Genomic DNA, 19,618 nt, shown 5'->3' with positions numbered 1-19,618 from the left:
TAGCTTTGAAGTACTTGAAAAGAAGATTTTAAAAGGTTTCCCTATATATCCCTATGTAAACTTGGGTCAGCCATTTTGGCCCCACCCTATCCCCAGGGCCGGGGGTCATGATTTCAACAAACTTGAATCTACACTACCTGAGGATGATTCCACATGAGTTTCATCTTTCCTGGCCCAGTGGTTCTGGAGAAGAAGATTTTTAAAGATTTTTCCTATATATTCCTATGTAAAACTTGGGTCGGCCATTTTGGCCCCACCCTTGCCCCGGGGGTCATGATTTGAACAAACTTGAATCTACACTACCTGAGGATGATTCCACATGAGTTTCATCTTTCGTTGTCCAGTGGTTCTGGAGAAGAAGATTTTTAAAGATTTTTCCTATATATTCCTATGTAAAACTTGGGTCGGCCATTTTGGCCCCACCCTTGCCCCGGGGGTCATGATTTGAATAAACTTGAATCTACACTACCTGAGGATGATTCCATATGAGTTTTATCTTTCCTGGCCCAGTGGTTCTGGAGAAGAAGATTTTTAAAGATTTTTCCTATACATGTATATTCCTATGTAAAACTTGGGTCGGCCATTTTGGCCCCACCTTTGCCCCGGGGGTCATGATTTGAACAAACTTGAATCTACACTACCTGAGGATGATTCCACATGAGTTTCATCTTTCCTGGCCCAGTGGTTCTGGAGAAGAAGATTTTTAAAGATTTTTCCTATATATTCCTATGTAAAACTTGGGTCGGCCATTTTGGCCCCACCCTTGCCCCAGGGGTCATGATTTGAACAAACTTGAATCTACACTACCTGAGGATGATTCCATATGAGTTTCATCTTTCCTGGCCCAGTGGTTCTGGAGAAGATTTTTACTGTAAAGATTTTTCCTATATATTCCTATGTAAAACTTGGGTCGGCCATTTTGGCCCCACCCTTGCCCCGGGGGTCATGATTTGAACAAACTTGAATCTACACTACCTATGATTCCACATGAGTTTCATCTTTCCTGGCCCAATGGTTCTGGAGAAGAAGATTTTTTAAAAATGCCATTAATTTTTAACAAATTCATGATTATCTCCCCTTGGAAAAGGGCGTGGCCCTTCATTTGAACAAACTTGAATCCCCTTCACCCAAGGATACTTTGTGCCAAGTTTGGTTGAAATTGGCCCAGTGGTTCTGGAGAAGAAGATGAAAATGTGAAAAGTTTATGACGACGACAACAACGACTACAACGACGACAGACAACGGACAAATTTTGATCAGAAAAGCTCACTTGAGCCTTCGGTTCAGGTGAGCTAAAAAGTAAAATATAATCTCTGTTGATTGAAATTCCCTTCTTATTAACAGAATTAGAAGAAAAACTTTCTGTCCAATATGTATTGGAAGTTATTTTTCGATACGATATTTTTCTTGAATATCGATACGTATCGATATATTGATACAGCCCTACAGCTCATATTGCTTTAACCAATAAAACAGCAGGTACGAGGGGTGATCAAAAAGTTTGCGAACTATCTCTATATCTACATCAAAGTACTCAGAAGTACAGAGAGCCTGGCTCATTTACAGAGTAGAATGAATTTCTTACATGAATCACGTTTATATTCTGATGAAAAAATTATTTTAAAACTATCAATATAAATGATAAGACTCTGAAGTGAGTTTTTCAATCCTAATACCATGGTCCGAGTTTGTCAGAATCAGAATTAATCTGGTACCGCAGCTGAATGTAAACAGACAGCTCAGTCTGGTTCCCTCTCCTGCTTTACCTCGTATGTGTAGAGAACTACGATAACACTGATTATCAAAAATCCTTACGCTAATGAACTATGTTCTTTGACTTAGGACTGAAGTTTTCAAAGTCATTACTGCTAATGTTTATTTATATACAGTGGACCTTCAGATATCCGACGCCAGATATCCGGATGCTTCAGTATCCGGACGATTTCTCATCGGAACGAAATTTTTAAATGTTATTTTGTCTTGTTTAACTGGTGATTCAGATATCCGGATGCTTCACATAACCGGACAAATTGACTGGGAACCAAAGCGTCCGGATAAATGAGGGTCCACTGTAGATAAAACTTCGTTTTATTTTTGTTGCTTTAATTAGCAATTGTATTATCTCAAAAGCGAGTAAGAACTATATTTTTGCACGTAACTTTAAAATGGCGACTATGGGGTTAACTTCCTACCTTGAACAGGATCACATAAGCCGGCAATTGCTCTTTCAGCAATAAGCCCGGCTAAAAATCACAATTCAGACTAGAAAACAATTTGGTACACACATAGCCATACACAAGTTCTATAGATAGCATATGCTGAATAAAGTTTTGCTCCTTGTTTGTGGTGTCACAATGTGAAAATGACGTCACTATGTAGGACACTTGTGACGAAAAATGGCTGTCTCAGTCGTACTCATTTAAAAAACGACTGTAATATCCCTTGTAATATCCCCAAAATCCCTTGAAAGTAACGTATAATAATTTGTACATAGTTTATTAAGACAAATGACTTCCTATAAATTCAATCAATGATTGGATGGGTCGTTTTAATGAAGGAAGGCAGATGGTTAAAAATGATACTTGCTATGTTGCCCATTGAAAGCAAGTTTAAAAGGAGGTGTGTTTTTAATTAAGCAATTTGCTATCAAAGACGTCCAATTTACAATTTCAAACATAGTTGAATATTTTAACAATAATATAATTATTAAATACCTAAGATATCATTTACTTTAGATTTAAAACATATTAGATATGATAAGAAGAAAGCACCCATTCTCTATCCACCTTGAATAAACGTCTCTCCCGAGACAGAAGATTTGGGTTTTGATGGTCGCCATGCTTATTTTTGGAAAGGATATTCTTATCCACCCATTCTGTTGCCGAGATTTGACCATTTCTGACAAATGAACTGTTCTTGTAATAAAAATTAACTTACATGGAGAGAAATATAAAACTAAGAAAAATCTTTCAGCTTTTGTGACAGAACGCTACGGAGGGGGTCACGTGACAGCCTATATCACGTGATTCGTGCATGCGCAGAGCGGTGACAAATGTGCATTAAAATCGGAGAGGATTTATTAAATATAATAAACACTGAAACCAAATATTATTTCTGTTATGGAAGTTATTCAATTAGTACGCGAACTTTTTGATCACCCCTCGTAATCACAAAAGCCAGACAGGACTGTGTAAGTATCTGTCATTTATCCATTTGACCAACATAGTGGTCAGTTATGTGAATGATCAAGCAAACAAAAACAGCAAAAGATCTTTATATCAGTAGTATGCATTCCTACCTGGTCCAAGTGAAATCACTCATCTATACAGTAAAGCAAAGAGGTTTATTGTAAAACTTAACATTTTCAGTCTTGTGTTTGTCTCTCCAGCCATTAGATATAAACCCCATGAACTTTTTCCTTAAGCCATGAAAATTTTATCTTTTTAAAGCCAGTGATCTTTATAGTAGTTTTACCAAATTATTTTTTACTATTCTTATAATATATATATTGCAGGGTATAGATCAAAAGAGTTTTAAGAAGCTGTACCAAAGCTATCATAAGAGGTTCCATGTGTTTACTATTCCATATAATGAGATGTATCCAGACAGTCCCGAGAGTAACTGGTATACCAGGTTAGTATCTGGTAAAACTTGTTTAGTAGAAACATGGATATTGTGAATTCACAGATAGAGCAAAGTTATCTTGGATCCCCAGCTATACAAATTTAACAAATTGCTTATACAGATATAATGAGTTATGGGTAAAGCAAAGTAATTTCACAGGTCCCAGTGACTTGGCTATACTAATAACCAAGTTTTACTGTATCTGGTAAAAAAAGTGAGTTTCTGATTCTCAAAATAAGTACATGTATATGGAACAAAGTAACTGTTTGGTACACACATCTGAGATGCAAAGTGACTGTTTGGTACACAATGTTTGATATAAAAAGTAAGATTGTCATGTACAAAACAAGTTCTGGTTCAGAAAGAATTTAAAAAAAAAAAAAAAAAAAACTCTATATGGTAAAAAATTAAAGACAAAAGTCTAGAATTTAAAGTTGGTTCTTGCACTTTGAGATCAGTAAGGTAAATAAACTTTGAACATGATTTAAGTAAACATTTTTAAACTCGTGAATTACATTAATTCCAAAGAATAGTTTTAGTGATGAAAAAAAACATCTTATGAGAAATGTGGATTCAAAAATGATTTGGAAGATTTTATTGAAAGAGCATGAACAGATTGTAATTGAATGATGTTATGTTTAGAAATGCATATTTGAAATTTAAGTGTGATTGAGTTGATAGTACAGCTTTTTAATTGGAATGACTTTTTTTTTAGAAATGCGGATTTGAAAATGGTGCGTGTGATTGAGGTGTTAGAAGAAGAAAGTGATGAAGAAGAGGATGAGGATGGAAAGATAGAAGACATTAATGAAGGTTACTGGACTTTGATATTAATCAGATCGTTAAAAGGTTTATTAAGTTAGTGTGTGTGTTAAAGGAATATTGCATGGCATTGTTTTAAATTTTAAAAAATTGAAATTAAAAAAAAAATTACAGAAACAAGAATGAAAATGCAAACATTTACTATTTACCCTTGAATACAATCTCAAGCTGCAATGACTTGCTAACCAATTTGGATAAACACTAATGGGAGAGGGGTGAGGGGAAACATATATTGTCATAATCTTTTTTCAGCACATTTCTTGCAAGATATATCTAAACCTGTCTTTGCTGCTTCTATTTTAAAACAGATGAGACATATTTTCCGCAAGTCTATGAGAAATCTATCGTGCGACAAGCAATGGATTGTATGGAGGCCGCGGGGGCAGAGGGCGTGTCACAAGGTCAGATGATGAAGAGGCTGTCGATGGACAATCTAGAGACGCGGATGATCCTACGTACCCTGGGACGACGCGGCGTGGTCACCTCACTGATGACGGAGTCAGGAAAACAGAAGAAAAAAGTGTAAGTCATCAACAACTCATTTACACGTCCACTCTGTTTCATTGTGTAAAGATCAAAAAACAATATTCCATGCTTTTTGTATAGGTCAATACATTAAGTACTGTAAATCACTTAATTTTCATGTCACCATATTATTTTTGTGAGAGATAGTCATTGACTCTTGATAAACCAGACAAAATTTTCATGAATTGTAGTTACTGCTCTATATAATCCTAAGGTATACTATTATATGCAAGAATTAAATTTTCGCAAGCATACTGCCTCGTGTAAATACACAAAAATAAAGTTCTCCCGAATAAAAAGTGATTTACAGTAGTGATGGTTTCTTATTTAAAAGTCAAATAGAACTATAAATTGTAGTGAAACAGTGGGGAATTTTTTAAGTTTTGATTTAATTGACACAGATTTGGCATCGACAATTTTACTGGCGTAAAAATATGGAAGTACTTGCACAAATTCTGTGATACTTTTGGACTAGGCAGTGATCTTGAAACTTTTTATCTGTTTTTTTTTTTCAGGATGGTGTCTAGGTCTTTTGTCGGTGGAAACAAACTGATAACTCAGATTAATCAGGAAAAAGAGAAACTGAAACAGTCTCTCCAGGACATCAACAAGCAGGTCAAAGGTCGGTAGTTCTGTCCAAGGCCAAGCTTAAAAAATTCTTTGTTTGCAGTTGCCGACCTATAATTTTTAGTCTGGGTAGGTAGGTAGGCAATGTTTTTTTTAATTTTTTTTTTTTTAAATTTTCCAGATTTTTGTTAGATAACATAAAATACAGTTTTTATACATGAATAAGCTCCACTCTTGGTATAAACTAATGATTGATGAAGACAAAAATTGAATATGAAACACGTTTTAATATCCTGAAAATTGGAGAAAAAAAAATAATATTACAAAATGGCTAAAAAAATGTTTGGGTCGGGTGCATTTTCAGTGGGTCGGTCGGCAACTGCAAACAAACAATATTTTATTTTAGGCCCAATCATATACAACATCACAAGCAAAGGGGCATAACTCTGTATGAAAGAAAATAGAGACGATGGTTGGCAATTCTGTCAAGGGAAAAAATAACCAAAATAAATTGACATAACAAAGCTGTGTTACTCTCACAAACCTGACCTATCTAAGAATCATAAGCCTTACTTCTCTCAAAAAACAGTTAAAATACAAATGTGCATAAATTTAGCCACTTATACAATTAGAATTATAAAAGCCCTTTACTAATGATTGGACAATCAAAATAAAGATGTTTAATTCTCACAAACTTGAACAATTTTGACTCTTTACCCTTAAGCAATTATAAAAGGTACAACTCCTTCTTACAACTCCTTCATACTTGAACAAGCAAAATAATAAGGGTGTATAACTCTCATGGACTTGAACAATTGTATGGATGCTTAAAATTAATACTCCTGTGTTCTTTAAATCTTCACGGCTTACAAATATTTGTTTTCTATTACGGTAGAAGATCCAGAGAAATCTATAGAAGAAACTCAAACGGAAATGGAGGACAAAGCTTCTAAAAAGAAGGACAAAGAAAAAACACCCAAGAAAAGTGAAAAAGAGAAAATTGATGAAGAAGTTCAGGGCTTAGTTCTTAACATGAACACCCAGAATAGGAACTTCAGAAACCAAGTCTTATCGACATGCCATTTTGCACATGCCGAGAGTTCCGATAAATACTTCCGGGTCATAGGTCATTCGGGATAAAAACAACACGAGGAAGACTAAATGCTGTTGTGCTGACTGGTAATGTCGTAAGTATAACGGTTATTTTTCGTATTATACATGATCATCACATGAGTGGACATCATGAAAAAGTTAATGTGCATTTGTCTTTAGGCATACAATTTATGTACATGTCAGATTTTTCATTCCATAAAATATATCAAAAACAGTTCCTGTACATTTAGTACACATTACACAAGTTATAACACGTTTAGTAGACAGCAGGGGTTAGATCTAACAGTGAGTTGAATGTTTTTATTTCATAAATGCTCAATAAGTCTTATCGACATGCCATTTTGCACATGCCGAGAGTTCCGATGCAAATGCTGTTGTGCTGACTGCTAATTTCGTACTCCCATCACATTATAATCTTTAGGCATACAATAATGTTTATAACACGAAGGACAGTACTTAGATCTAACACTAACAGTCTAATGGGTGCATGTACTCCCTTATAATTAATGTAATGTGGGGTATTTTTAAGAAACATCTTGACAAGTAATTGAAACCAAAAACTAATGAGATAATTAAGTGCGCCCAGACCTAACAATTTGTGGAGCGATTGTTTTTGGGGTTTTGACGATTTTTTCATACTGTACACATGATGAATAAGTTTAATAAATATAATTTTTGAAAAAAAATGTCAAATAATCCCCGGGGTTGAATATGGGGGGTCCTGTCCATAAGTACCTGTGGTATAACGTTAGGAGTCAAAGTCAATCAGTTAAGAGAGAGAGAAAGAGCAGTGATAATACTATTGCTATTTTTATTCACATTCAGATGGTGAGTGTGGTCACTTGCCATCAAAAGTAAATTGAATTAAGTTCTCTACATTGAACATGTTAAACTAAAAGTACACTTAGCAGATTTCTAACCACAATTAAGTACTGTACAATAAAGTAATCTATTTTTGTCATGATAGCATTCCCTATCGACTGAAGGCTATATATAATATTATCAGGAAACATCTATGTATGTCCTCATATGTTAAGATCGGTCATTACCGAGTTATAATCTTTAAAGTTTTGAATTTTAGTTGAAAGAATGAGGATTTGTGCCATTAAAGACTGCACAAGCAGCACTTACCAACTCAAAAAATGGAAAAAGACATTTTGTGAAGTGCACCAATGCAACAGTGGTACAGGATGGTGTGTGTGCCCTCCCCCATTTGATCTGATACCCTTTCCAACAGAAAGAAAAGACCCCGAATTAAGGGCAAAATGGATTAAATTAGTTAATCGACAGTTGAAACCTGGGAAAAATTGGAAGCCTGATGATGACAGTAGAATATGTTCGAAACATTTTGAAGGAGGCAATCCTGTCCCAACATTAAACCTTGGGTATGAACTAACTATGCCTTTAAAACTCAGGCCTCCCCCAAAGGAAAGACAGCCATTAATACAAAAATCTAAGAAATCTTCAGAAACCAAGGTTAAAACTGATGAAAATGAAAATGTTGTCCATCTAACAGAAGATAATTCAGTTACGTGTACAGTTCCTTTACAATTTGAGCATGATTATTGTGCAAAATGTGTTTGTAATGCAAACTGTGAGTGTTTAGGGTGTTTAGAGAAATCTAAAATGATAAATAATCTTAGTTATCAGTTGGAAAGATTGCAAATGGTCACGACAAATGAAAGTAAACTCCATGGAAAGAAGAATGTGCACAAAAGGTTTACAAAAACAGATAAAAAAGTAAGAGCCAACACTGGCCTTCCGAATAAATCAACTCTTCTGAACTTATACAAATATTTAAAACCAAAATCCCATCGCCTGAGATATTGGGAGGGCTCTAAAAAAGTGATCAGTACCAAAGTACCTCGTCGTTTCAAGAAATCCCCAAAAAAGAGTGGTCCAGAGAAAAAACTTGGTGCACTTGATGAGCTTGTTTTAACATTAATGAAACTTAGACTAGATATTAACTTTGAATTTTTAGCCGATTTATTTGGAGTCTCTCAGGGTACATGTTCAAAGATTTTTAACACTTGGATAAAATTTCTGTCCAAAGAGTTAAGGCCTCTGATCTTCTGGCCAGACAAAGAAATTGTCAGAAAATTACTACCACCATCATTAATAAAACAGTACGCCAAACTTAGATGCACAATAGACTGCACTGAAGTTTTCATTGAAAAGCCGAGACATTTGGAACTACAAGCTCTCACGTGGTCCGATTATAAACAACATAATACAGTTAAAGTACTTATTGGAATAGCTCCTAATGGAGCTATTTCTTTCTTAAGTAAGTGTTATGGTGGAAGGATGTCGGACAGACAGATTGTCCGTGAATCATCTTTTCTTGACTTAATAGATCCTGGCGACATTATCTTAGCTGACAGAGGCTTTCCAATTCGAGAGGAACTTTTGCTCCGGTATGCAAATTTGGTTATTCCACCTCCAGGATCCGGCATTCAACAAATGACAAGAGAAAATGTAGAAAAAACAAAAAGTATTGCTAATGTACGTATCCATGTTGAAAGAGCCATCAACAGGATCAAGTGGTTTGCCATTTTGAAGAACACACTACCAATTACTCTGGTTCCTCTTGTAGATGACATTGTTTCTGTTTGTGCAAGTCTTTGTAACTTACTCAAACCTCTGGTTACAAGGTAGATCCGTACTGAAATGACTTCATCAACAGTGGTACTTTATTGAAAATACAAAATGATGAAAAATAGGAATGTAAATTTTTTTTCAAGTGATTTTTATTATTGATAGCAATGTGATTTAATTGCATGTCTAAACAGTTTTTGATCTTCAACTTTACAAATGAAATTCACTTGAGCATATACGTATGCAAATTTATACAATATAATGTATTAACAACAAATTTCATTAAAAAAGAAAAATAATGTAGATTTTTTCCTAAAAATAGAGACTAATACAATGGAAGTCATTAGAATTTTCTCATAAAATTTTTCTCTAAAAATAGTTTATACAATGGAAGTCATTAGCCATTTTCATATAATACATATATGTCTTTAAAATTTTATAATATATAAAATTACTAAAATTATCACATAAATTGATATATATATATATATATATCAATAAAATATGAAAGAAAACACTGTGTTTGTTTCCAAATTAAAATCCAAAAATACTCAAAGGAGATTGATGAACATAGCATGCATATAATGCAATGCCAAACTTATCACATAAATTGATTATATATATATCAATTTATAAAAATCATATTCAGTTTGTAAATTACATAAATAAAGTTTTCATTATTTATTTTGTGATCTTTGACCCCTTGGCCTTGACCTTCATGTTTGATTACTGTGAAATGACATATGATAGGGCATTCATGTTTAATAACAATATGCAATAAATATTAAATGGCATGTCACCCTCTTAAACACCAAAAGCAGGTTATTATTGTTATTTAATCACCTTTACGTTTGTCACCCTGTTGGAATTCTGCAAGGCTTGTTTACCTACATCCCTAGCTAACTAGTTTTTGTGCTAAATGTTTTGTAAAAAATTCTTTCACACAAGCTTTGATATCATCCCAGACCTCTTGATTCAGGTGCACGCGCTCCAAGAAATATCCCGCCTTTGTATAAACAAAGAAGTCACACCATTCTTTTCCCGTCACTCCAAGCTGGGTTTGTATTTGATAGTAATACGAGTGATTGCATTTGAGCTGGCTGCCCTGTTCACATTTTTCTAAATAATCAAGGTTTTGGTGGGAGGGATTGTCATTGGCTATTCTATATGGACACTTTATCTCCAAAACCCCCTCAGAAGATGAGGTAGAATCATATACAATACCATCAGGAGTAGCTCCTAAATAGATCATTTCCAAAAGGACAAATAAACCGCATTCATTCACCATGACATTAGCTTTGTTGACCGTTTTCATAACTTGGATGTACTTAAGTTTTGCCTCTGACTCCATGACCCTTCCATATTTTAAGGCTGGCAAATCTTCATTTGGTTTGGTAATGCCTGAAATACACAATTGCCATGTATGTATAACAGGTTTATACTGTATGACCTTGGTTGGTGCAGTTTGCACATTATTAAAAAAGATGTAAAATGTTACCTAAATTTGAGTATCTATTTAAAATTGTTCTTCATCATGTACGGGATAAAAAATAAGACAATTTCTTTTTTTAAAAAATCACTTTAAATTTTGTAATCAGATTCTGATGTTTTTGAAGCAAGTCTTACTGCAATAGTCAAGTACAAAAGTGTAACAGGTTAGGCCTAGATAAATAAATTGTGTGTTTCCAATTCCCCAACCAACCCTAGAATATATAGAGGATATCTATATTGTGCAATTTGATATTGGCTTTATCCAACGAGTTGAAATGCTGTATACATTTGCGAGGCTTGCCAAGCAAATATACACCATTTCAACGAGTTGGATAAAGCCAATATCAAATCACACAATATAGATGTTCTATATTTATCTCATACACTTAAATATTGTTTCAACAAAACTTTGAGACTTCCCCTGCGAAACTACATGAATGATTTCTAATTCAAATTGATGACGTGTAACTTGATAACATAGCACCGTTGATGTTGACATGCCTCGAAAAAAAGTAGATCATGTTCAAAATTTAGATTTTTTTTTGAGAGTAGTAAACATCACAATAGCCTGGTTCACGTCACAAAATTGATAATAATGTGATAACTTTACGTAAAAAATGAAAGTGAATTTAAGAACGGTGCCGAATTTGAAAGTTTATGTTTATTTCAAAGGTTTTGCTTGTTTTGGTATAATAAACAATTCATTGCATGAATGTTCGGGAAACATGAAGACTTATTCAGCCAAGAAATATCTTATTCCCCTTGGGCGAAGCCCTCGGGGAATATGATTTTTCTTGGCTGAATAAGTCTTCATATTTCCCTCACTATCAAGCAATAAATGTATAATATTGTTTTGGTAGGGAGCAAAATGTTTTTGATTTCTAAGGATATTTCTTGATAAATACCTAGGACACTTTTGATGAGATTAGTGGTATCAGTGTCTGGTTTTCTTTCAGCAGTATGCATTCTTGTCACCACTCTGTATACCAAAGAAGCTGTTATCCTTCCTTGTCGCTGTTCTTTCCACAGGGGTGATTGCCATTGTCCTCTGGTAGACTTTTCCAATGCTTCAGCTTGGTCTGGAGTAAATGTTGGCAATTTCTCTAGTAGCTCATCTACACTACTGCAATCTTTTGCTTTAGAAAAAAAGTTGATTTATTGCAGATTAATTTTTATTTCAGTTCAATTTTGCATATAATATTAAGTAAACTGATGTTAGGCCTGTCCTGTGAGAACTATGGCAAAAAGTCTAAACAACTAACTCAGACACACAATCTAACTAAAATAAGGGGGTTAGGTCCGCTCACATACTGGCTACACTTACATCCCATAGAGGGTCATGTCAGAGGTCAAATTTGGAATATCTCTAGACTTATTCGCTCAATAATTTACAATGATTTTACAGGCAATGATTTGATTGGTTGATAGAATTTGAACTCTGATGTGACCCTCAATGAGATGTTGTTAGATGTTAGTGTAGCAAGTATACGAGTGGATCTAATTTAACCCCCTATAAATTTCAATTAGATTGCTCAGAAACATAGATTTCCATTGCCACAACCTTCGGGCTTGATGGAATTTAATAAGTGACCGACCCATTATTTACATTTCAATAGATGTTTAAAAATACCTAAGACATTGTATATCTGTTTTAATTTATACCTTGTGAAGAAATGGAAGGAGGTATGAAAGCCCCTGTTTCACATTCAACAACTGTACCAACATTGACATCATCCTCTGGGGAGAAAGCTGGTGTAGATAGTGGAAGAGCATACTGGAAAGCACAGGAGGAAGGACAGCTGTCATATAGTGCATGCAACAAACTCTCTAAGTTCGGTGATTCCTTAGATCTTGATGGGTTGAATAAAGTTCTAACCATTGGATTTATTGTCTTCTTTTCACCTACAAATATAAGAAGTGGAATTATCTTTTTTTCAAATATAATTTCGTATTATAAGCAAAGTTTTATATTTTGTCAGGAGTGAACAGAATTAATAGCACATATTGACATCCTGGAGGCACGGTAGAATTCATCTGCTTAAAAGTCTGGTATCGAATATATAGTGAGCTGGCCCCATTCACAATATTGCTAAAAGCCAGTAAAAGGAACTTTACTAATAAAAGACAATTATTTTTGGGGCTCACAACTTTGGCAGGGCTGACAACTTTCACTAGCAAGCAGCCCTATTATATATGTCCAGCTGATTTTAGAGTGAGTTTCAAACACTATTATGAGCCTATATACATTATAAAAATATTGGGCCATTCATCAAGACCAAGCAGATTTGGTTGCAATTATTTATTGCATATTGTCATGGTCATCCTTCAAGGTCATGGGGTCAAATGTTCAAGGACTGTATATGCAACATGGTTGATTGGAATTAATTGTCACAAAGCTGTTTCATTTATTTATATTCAAGTTGAAGAACATTCAATATGCTCAGTTTTTATACATACCTTTCTTACTGTAATGTGGTTTGCGCCATTCTAACTCTGATATGGGTTTATGCTGGATGTTGTTTAGCAAAGATGGCACATTCCACTTGCAAGGTAAAGATGTACATGTTTTCTGTGTCATACCATGCTGCCATGCAAAATCCACTTTAAACAAGATAGCTGCTATATGGTTACATGTAGACCCTAAACTGAAAAAAAAATCCTGACTATAAGTCTTCTGAGCTCTACATGTACATTAATAATTTTAAAAGCCCCTCAGGTTCAATTTGTCAGAAATTTAATTTATAAAATCTCAAGTATCATGACAATACAAAAATGTTATGCTAAATATATTGATACATGTATTTATACATTTGAATGTTTTTACATGTACACAGTATTTGTCTTCCAATTTTTTTAAAAAATCAATATAGAATATAAATACAGTGATTGTTATGGAGGGCCAAGCGAAAAATAAAGGGTGAAATAAATAAAGATTGAACTACCCCTGGACATGAGTCTAGATATAAATCTACAATGTAAGCACAGGCACCTGACGTTACTTCTTTTTCTTAATTACTTAAATAAAAAAATATACCCTTACCTAATATTTATTATTAGTAGGGGTATATTTTTTATATTAAAGTGTCTGTGATTGTGCATGTAATCCCTATTATTTAAATATAAGCAAGGATCATGCATGTACTACATCAGGGACAGTGCGACCTATTATAGATCTACTAACTATTAGTACTTTTAAGGAATGGAGTGCTATTTGTACATCAACCCTTACGTATTCATGCATGTACAAATAAGTCATTGTATGCATTATATACCATTTACTTACCCAGCAAAACAGGTACAATAAGCTCTGCATATGTACCCCGTCTTTTTGTCCAAGCACACCCAAGCTGTGTGGAATGTTGAATTAATTTTCTGAGACGGGGTGCAGTATGCAGACAAAATGCAATATGGTGATTCTTTGCTAATTGGATGGTATTTAAGTTCTTTCAGAAACTTTGAATCGAAGTAACTATACGCCTTTCCTTCCTTGTAATCATTTAGAAGACGCTTTCTCAGATCACCGAAAGTGGAAGGTGCTGTAGTTGTCAAATATTCGGCGATATCGAAGTACATAGTGGGAGGCCACTGCGATATGCCATTCTGCTCCGACACCCACCCCGTCTTCAAGCATAGAGGGTCCGGTATATTGTGGTCGTTTACCTTTAACAAATCTAAGTAGTCTTGTTTGTTTTTAATTTTTTCCTCCACAGAATACTTTTTCGTTTCGATCTTCATCTGGCTTGCACCGAAGGCAAGTGCTACCAGCTCCACTTTCCTGCCTGTTGTCTTGAGGCCTCGATCGCGGAGATATTCTTTTAGCTCCGGAACCCTCCATCGTAAGAAATCATCATACGAAATCTCGCTAACGCCATCCATTTTATCCCGCTTGACCCTACCCAGAATTCTCATCGCGCCTGGGATCCCGAACTCGCTTATTCGGGTATTTTATCTACAACTAAGCTATATAATTTTATAGACATATGCATGCTTTTAAACAAGCTTTGAAATCCAGTAATTTCACAGTTTCAATGCCTTATCTAAAGCACGGCGCCATTGTGGCCCTTCAGGCCTTTGATTTTTATTATTATTGATATCTCTCTGCTCTTCATGGGTTGAGTATAGGAGGAGGAGTGAAAATTGTTACTCTTAGCAATTTAAGGGTCTAGCATATTAATGTTTTCTTGCTGGTTGGTGCAAGTTGAAAATTTTCTCTGGATAGTAAGTTATTGTGTTAATTAATCATGAAATTATGAAAGTAACAAAATGAAGAAACAATTGTCTAATAGCTTATTTGAAATAATTTAAGACATGTGATTTCATGCATTTTAATGAATATATTTTGTCTTTCAGTCAAAGCCACTTGTCGACAAATGAAACGAATCAATTACATCTTGGACTTCATCAGAGAAAACAAAATCATAGATGGTATTTTTCCGATCGTTAAGGTAAGTCTAAGTAACATACTATTGAGCATTATGGCTATTTCTCATGGGAACAGTAAAAATAAAAGAAAGATGCTAATCTCTATCAGAAAAAAAGAATCTAAGGCTCAGATACAACAGGGGAATTATGAAAACAAAAACAACAAAATATCATCTGATTTTAAGCATTTTCCTGTCATTGTTATTACTGGTGGGATCAATGTTAAGCATTAGGAATGGTTTCTATAGTAACCCCTCACAGATGGATGTGAAGCCAAATTTAGAGCAGCAATGTATTTCATCTTTAATGCAAGCTCCTTCTCCTAGCTTCATTTCCAACTAGACATATATTCCAAAAAAAATCATTCCGTGAAATAACATCCCATATGGAAAAAAATTGAGAAATCCTATAGATATTTTGATTATTTCTAAAATATCTAATGAATTTTACACATGTATATCCCAAGAAATTATGAATTCCAGAATAACATTTAGATTAAAATTACTGTCAACAAATCAAATAATAAGTTTCACTAGAATTGTGTACTTTTGTGATGTTTATTCAGATGATTCGGGATAATGAGCGAAATGAGAAGTTGGAGTTTATTGTTGACAAAAAGTCGGTGATTCGTCTCCTGTCTGTCCTGACCAAGGAACAGAAAGTCAACGTCGTCAACACAGTACTGGTGGACGGCAACAAGGAAAAAAAGGTCAGGCTTGATCAACAGTTATAACGGGGCTAAAGATCAACAGTTATAACGGGGCTAAAGATCAAGATATACTGCCCATGCCTATTTTGAAAGTTTTCAAATATTAACATGATACATGCATATACACATTAAAAAAGAGTGTTGTTTGTTAAATGATTACTAATTAGTTCTTTTCTTCCTGAGTTACACAGCATATTTTTTGATTTGTTAGTCCTAGCACCTATTAGAACCAAGATTGCATACAGTCATACCACGAAGTCAAAACGAAAAAAAAAATTTAAGCAATATGAGCTGTATGTTTGACATCGGAAAATTTTGTTGCAAATTTGTAATTAATTATTTGAATGACAGAAAAATAGAATATTTATAAATTTCTGTTGTTCATATTCGTGAGGGAAATATTTTTTTTTAGCTTTGATTGAAGCAAAATTGAATTATTGTCGTCCTGTACAATAATGATTTCTTGTATAATACTGTATATTCGGTTATACAGAAATATTTCTTCTGAAACATTTTTTAACTTTATTTTGTGCTTATTGGTCATAAGGGTTTAAATAACATACAAATCAATCATAAAAGCACATTTTACCAGCAAAATAAAATTCTAAAAAATGCAGGCCAAATTGCTTTAACAGAAAGACATACAGATGACAGGGGATCATTGTTTGTTACAACATTTGTAATAATTTACATACATGTATATATTAATAATTGATAGATGCAAATGTGGATGAGCAAGGAGGTAGAGCCGACAGACCCACTTGTGACATCCCTTATAGATCAGGCTAACATGAAGTTTCAGGCTGTCAACAGGGAACAGGTGGCCAAGAAAAATCCCAAATCCCGGGACCTCCCAGTAAGTATCCCAATTATCCTAGTAGAAAATCCTGGGACTTCGCAGTTAGTATCCCAATTATCTTCGTACCAAATCCCGGGACTTCCCAGTAAATATCCCAATTATCATAGTACCAAATCCTGGGACTTCTTAGTTAGTATTTAACTCATCTTAATACCAAATCCTGGGACTTCTCAATAAGAATCCCACTCATTGCAGTATTGTAGATTCCTAAATATACGCGTGGAACTAATTATCGCATAATTTTGTGAGATGTGCCAGACACGAAATAAAATTACTATATTTTTATGGTGCTGAAATCTATGTAAATTTCATGACCAACCATCCATTTTGGAATTATTATTCTCACGATCTGACATTGAATAGCCCATTTGTGATAATAAGTACTCACAAAAAATAAGGAATCTAAAGTATCCCAAACCCAGGGCTTCTCAGTACTTTTCATAAGACTCCCACATATATTTTTTCTTAATCAAATCCTGGGACTTCTAAGTCAGATCAATTCAAAAATCAAATAGAATGTGGCTCATGAATCCTTTAATTTTAGGAGGTACCAGAGACAGCAAAAGAAGGCATATATCAGATAATGTCACATCGCAGCAAGTTGAAAGCTGAGGATATGATTTATGATGTGGTGAGAGAATATGTGAAATAAACTGCCAAAATTGTTTTGAATTTCTTTCAATTTCTTCATAATAAATTAAAGCAGAAAATTAAGCTTTAAAGATTTTAAAATGTAGTAATTTAAAAAAAAATATCTCCACAGGCCTATTCGAAGCATTATGATTTCCGGCCTAAGTTCTCTCGAGCTCAGATTCTCCATAATCTGTTGTGGTACCTGGTGTACGACTATCCCAACACTGCAGCTTGTCCTTCAAACGCTGACCTTGCGAATGATCCGGGAGCTACCCCTATGAAGGCGGAAATCAGCAATCCAGACAGCAGTGTAGAGGGAGAGAAAGTGAGTTAGATATACTAATATATATGATAAATTTTGAGAATTATTTAAAAAAAAAATTAATATCAAACTTTTTAGTTTACTTTCAAGTGAATGTTCACAGTTGTGTTTTTGTTGTTGTATTTTAACGAGACCAAGTCTTATTCGAGTGCTGTAGACAGAACATCAAAAGAAACATACTAGCAGTCTAAACATTGCTATTTTTTTAGCTCTACTGGTCAGAGACCAGAAGAGCTTATGCGATAGTAATGCGTCCGTCGTCCGTCAGTCCGTCTGTCTGTCTGTCTGTCTGTCCGTCTGTCTGTCCGTCTGTCTGTAAACAATTTTTCAAAACGCTACTCCTCCTACAATTTTAGTCTGATTTCAATATAACTTGGCACACAAGTAGACTACACTAAGATACATAGAATAGTGCATGGGTTTTTGATTTCGATGAACGGTGTTGCCATGGTTACTATAAATAGAATTTTCTGTGAAATTCCTTAAAAACGCTACTCCTTCTACAGTTCTAGTTTGATTTCAAAATAAGTTGGCACACAAGTAGACTACACAAAGATACATAGAATAGTGCATCGGTTTTTAATTTCGATGAACGATGTTGCCATGGTTACTAAAAATAGAATTTTCTGTGAAATTCCTTTAAAACGCTACTCCTTCCACAGTTTTGGTCTGATTTCAATATAACTTGGCACACTAGTAGACTACACTAAGATACATAGAATAGTGCATCGGTTTTGATTTCGATGAACGGTGTTGCCATGGTTACTAAAAATAGAATTTTCTGTGAAATTCCTTTAAAACGCTACTCCTTCTACAGTTTTGGTCTGATTTCAATATAACTTGGCACACAAGTAGACTACACTAAGATACATAGAATAGTGCATCGGTTTTTAATTTCGATGAACGGTGTTGCCATGGTTACTATAAATATAATTTTCTGTGAAATTCCTTAAAAACGCTACTCCTTCTACAGTTCTAGTTTGATTTCAAAATAAGTTGGCACACAAGTAGACTACACAAAGATACATAGAATAGTGCATCGGTTTTTAATTTCGATGAACGATGTTGCCATGGTTACTAAAAATAGAATTTTCTGTGAAATTCCTTAAAAACGCTACTTCTTCTACAGTTTTGGTCTGATTTCAATATAACTTGGCACACAAGTAGACTACACTAAGATACATAGAATAGTGCATGGGTTTTTGATTTCGATGAACGATGTTGCCATGGTTACTAAAAATAGAATTTTCTGTGAAATTCTTTAAAAACGCTACTCCTTCTACAGTTTTGGTCTGATTTTGGTATAATTGGCACACAAGAAGACTATCCTAAGATACATAGAATAGCGCATCGGTTTCTGATTTCGATGAACGGTGTTACCATGGTTACTAAAAATAGAATTTTCTGTGAAATTCCTTAAAAACGCTACTCCTTCTACAGTTCTAGTTTGATTTCAAAATAAGTTGGCACACAAGTAGACTACACAAAGATACATAAAATAGTGCAATGGTTTTTGATAAGTACATACCAGTAGAGCTACAGTCTCGACAGAGACTTCTGGTTTTACCAAATAATTCATTTGCCTTGATAATTCATCTGCACCAATGTACAGTTATATTGCAATATGGCAATTTTAAATTCAGAGGTATTGGGCATTGAAAAAATAAACTTTGTAATTAATTCCTAGACCAATCCAGATGGTCAACTTTTTTTCAAATTTCACACAGTTTGTAACTTTTTACAATAAATTTCATGTACTTGGCTAAAAAAGAAATTGCTAGGGCAGAAATATAAAAAATAATCGAAAAATGTGATAAATTAATTTGATGCTTTTCTAACAAATTCCCACAGGGTTCCATAGTAAAATTTGACAACTTTTGAGTAGACCCCTAAGAAATCAGGATGATAAACACTTGAATTTCTAATCTTAAAGACC

General features: G+C 34.3%; 3 protein-coding genes across 3 annotated transcripts in view; 2 read left to right on the top strand and 1 right to left on the bottom strand.

Moving 5' to 3' along the window:
* The window catches only part of LOC134230561 (general transcription factor 3C polypeptide 1-like), a gene marked incomplete at its 3' end in the record, with an annotated part of 39,144 nt that extends 21,459 nt beyond the window's left edge, over positions 1-17,685 (top strand). The window contains exons 7-20 of the mRNA XM_062712390.1: positions 3,515-3,633; positions 4,340-4,437; positions 4,755-4,968; positions 5,487-5,593; positions 6,434-6,664; positions 7,477-7,479; positions 7,733-9,258; positions 12,166-12,220; positions 12,409-12,573; positions 15,088-15,182; positions 15,725-15,868; positions 16,587-16,724; positions 17,272-17,358; positions 17,491-17,685. Of these exons, the coding sequence (XP_062568374.1) occupies positions 3,515-3,633; positions 4,340-4,437; positions 4,755-4,968; positions 5,487-5,593; positions 6,434-6,664; positions 7,477-7,479; positions 7,733-9,258; positions 12,166-12,220; positions 12,409-12,573; positions 15,088-15,182; positions 15,725-15,868; positions 16,587-16,724; positions 17,272-17,358; positions 17,491-17,685 (3,177 nt within the window). The remainder of the gene's footprint in view (positions 1-3,514; positions 3,634-4,339; positions 4,438-4,754; positions 4,969-5,486; positions 5,594-6,433; positions 6,665-7,476; positions 7,480-7,732; positions 9,259-12,165; positions 12,221-12,408; positions 12,574-15,087; positions 15,183-15,724; positions 15,869-16,586; positions 16,725-17,271; positions 17,359-17,490) is intronic.
* On the top strand, positions 7,018-9,545 carry LOC134230560 (uncharacterized). The gene is made up of 2 exons (XM_062712389.1): positions 7,018-7,045; positions 7,733-9,545. Exon 2 carries the CDS (start codon positions 7,741-7,743, stop codon positions 9,304-9,306), a length of 1,566 nt encoding a protein of 521 aa, XP_062568373.1. The 5' UTR covers positions 7,018-7,045; positions 7,733-7,740; the 3' UTR covers positions 9,307-9,545.
* Positions 9,936-14,622, bottom strand: LOC134230559 (uncharacterized). Its single transcript, XM_062712387.1, has 5 exons — positions 14,021-14,622; positions 13,195-13,382; positions 12,400-12,639; positions 11,643-11,873; positions 9,936-10,647 (listed from the first exon to the last, which is right to left on the bottom strand). The coding sequence occupies exons 1-5, from the start codon at positions 14,611-14,613 to the stop codon at positions 10,142-10,144; spliced, it is 1,758 nt and encodes a 585-aa protein (XP_062568371.1). The 5' UTR covers positions 14,614-14,622; the 3' UTR covers positions 9,936-10,141.
* Positions 17,686-19,618: the final 1,933 nt, after the last annotated feature.

This window comes from Saccostrea cucullata, unplaced genomic scaffold (assembly GCF_032062105.1).
Source record: "Saccostrea cucullata isolate Sc308-1 unplaced genomic scaffold, CSIRO_AGI_Scuc_v1 ctg13151, whole genome shotgun sequence".
NCBI classification, from domain to species: Eukaryota; Metazoa; Mollusca; class Bivalvia; order Ostreida; family Ostreidae; genus Saccostrea; species Saccostrea cuccullata.
This window is presented reverse-complemented; position numbering and strand designations above follow the sequence as displayed.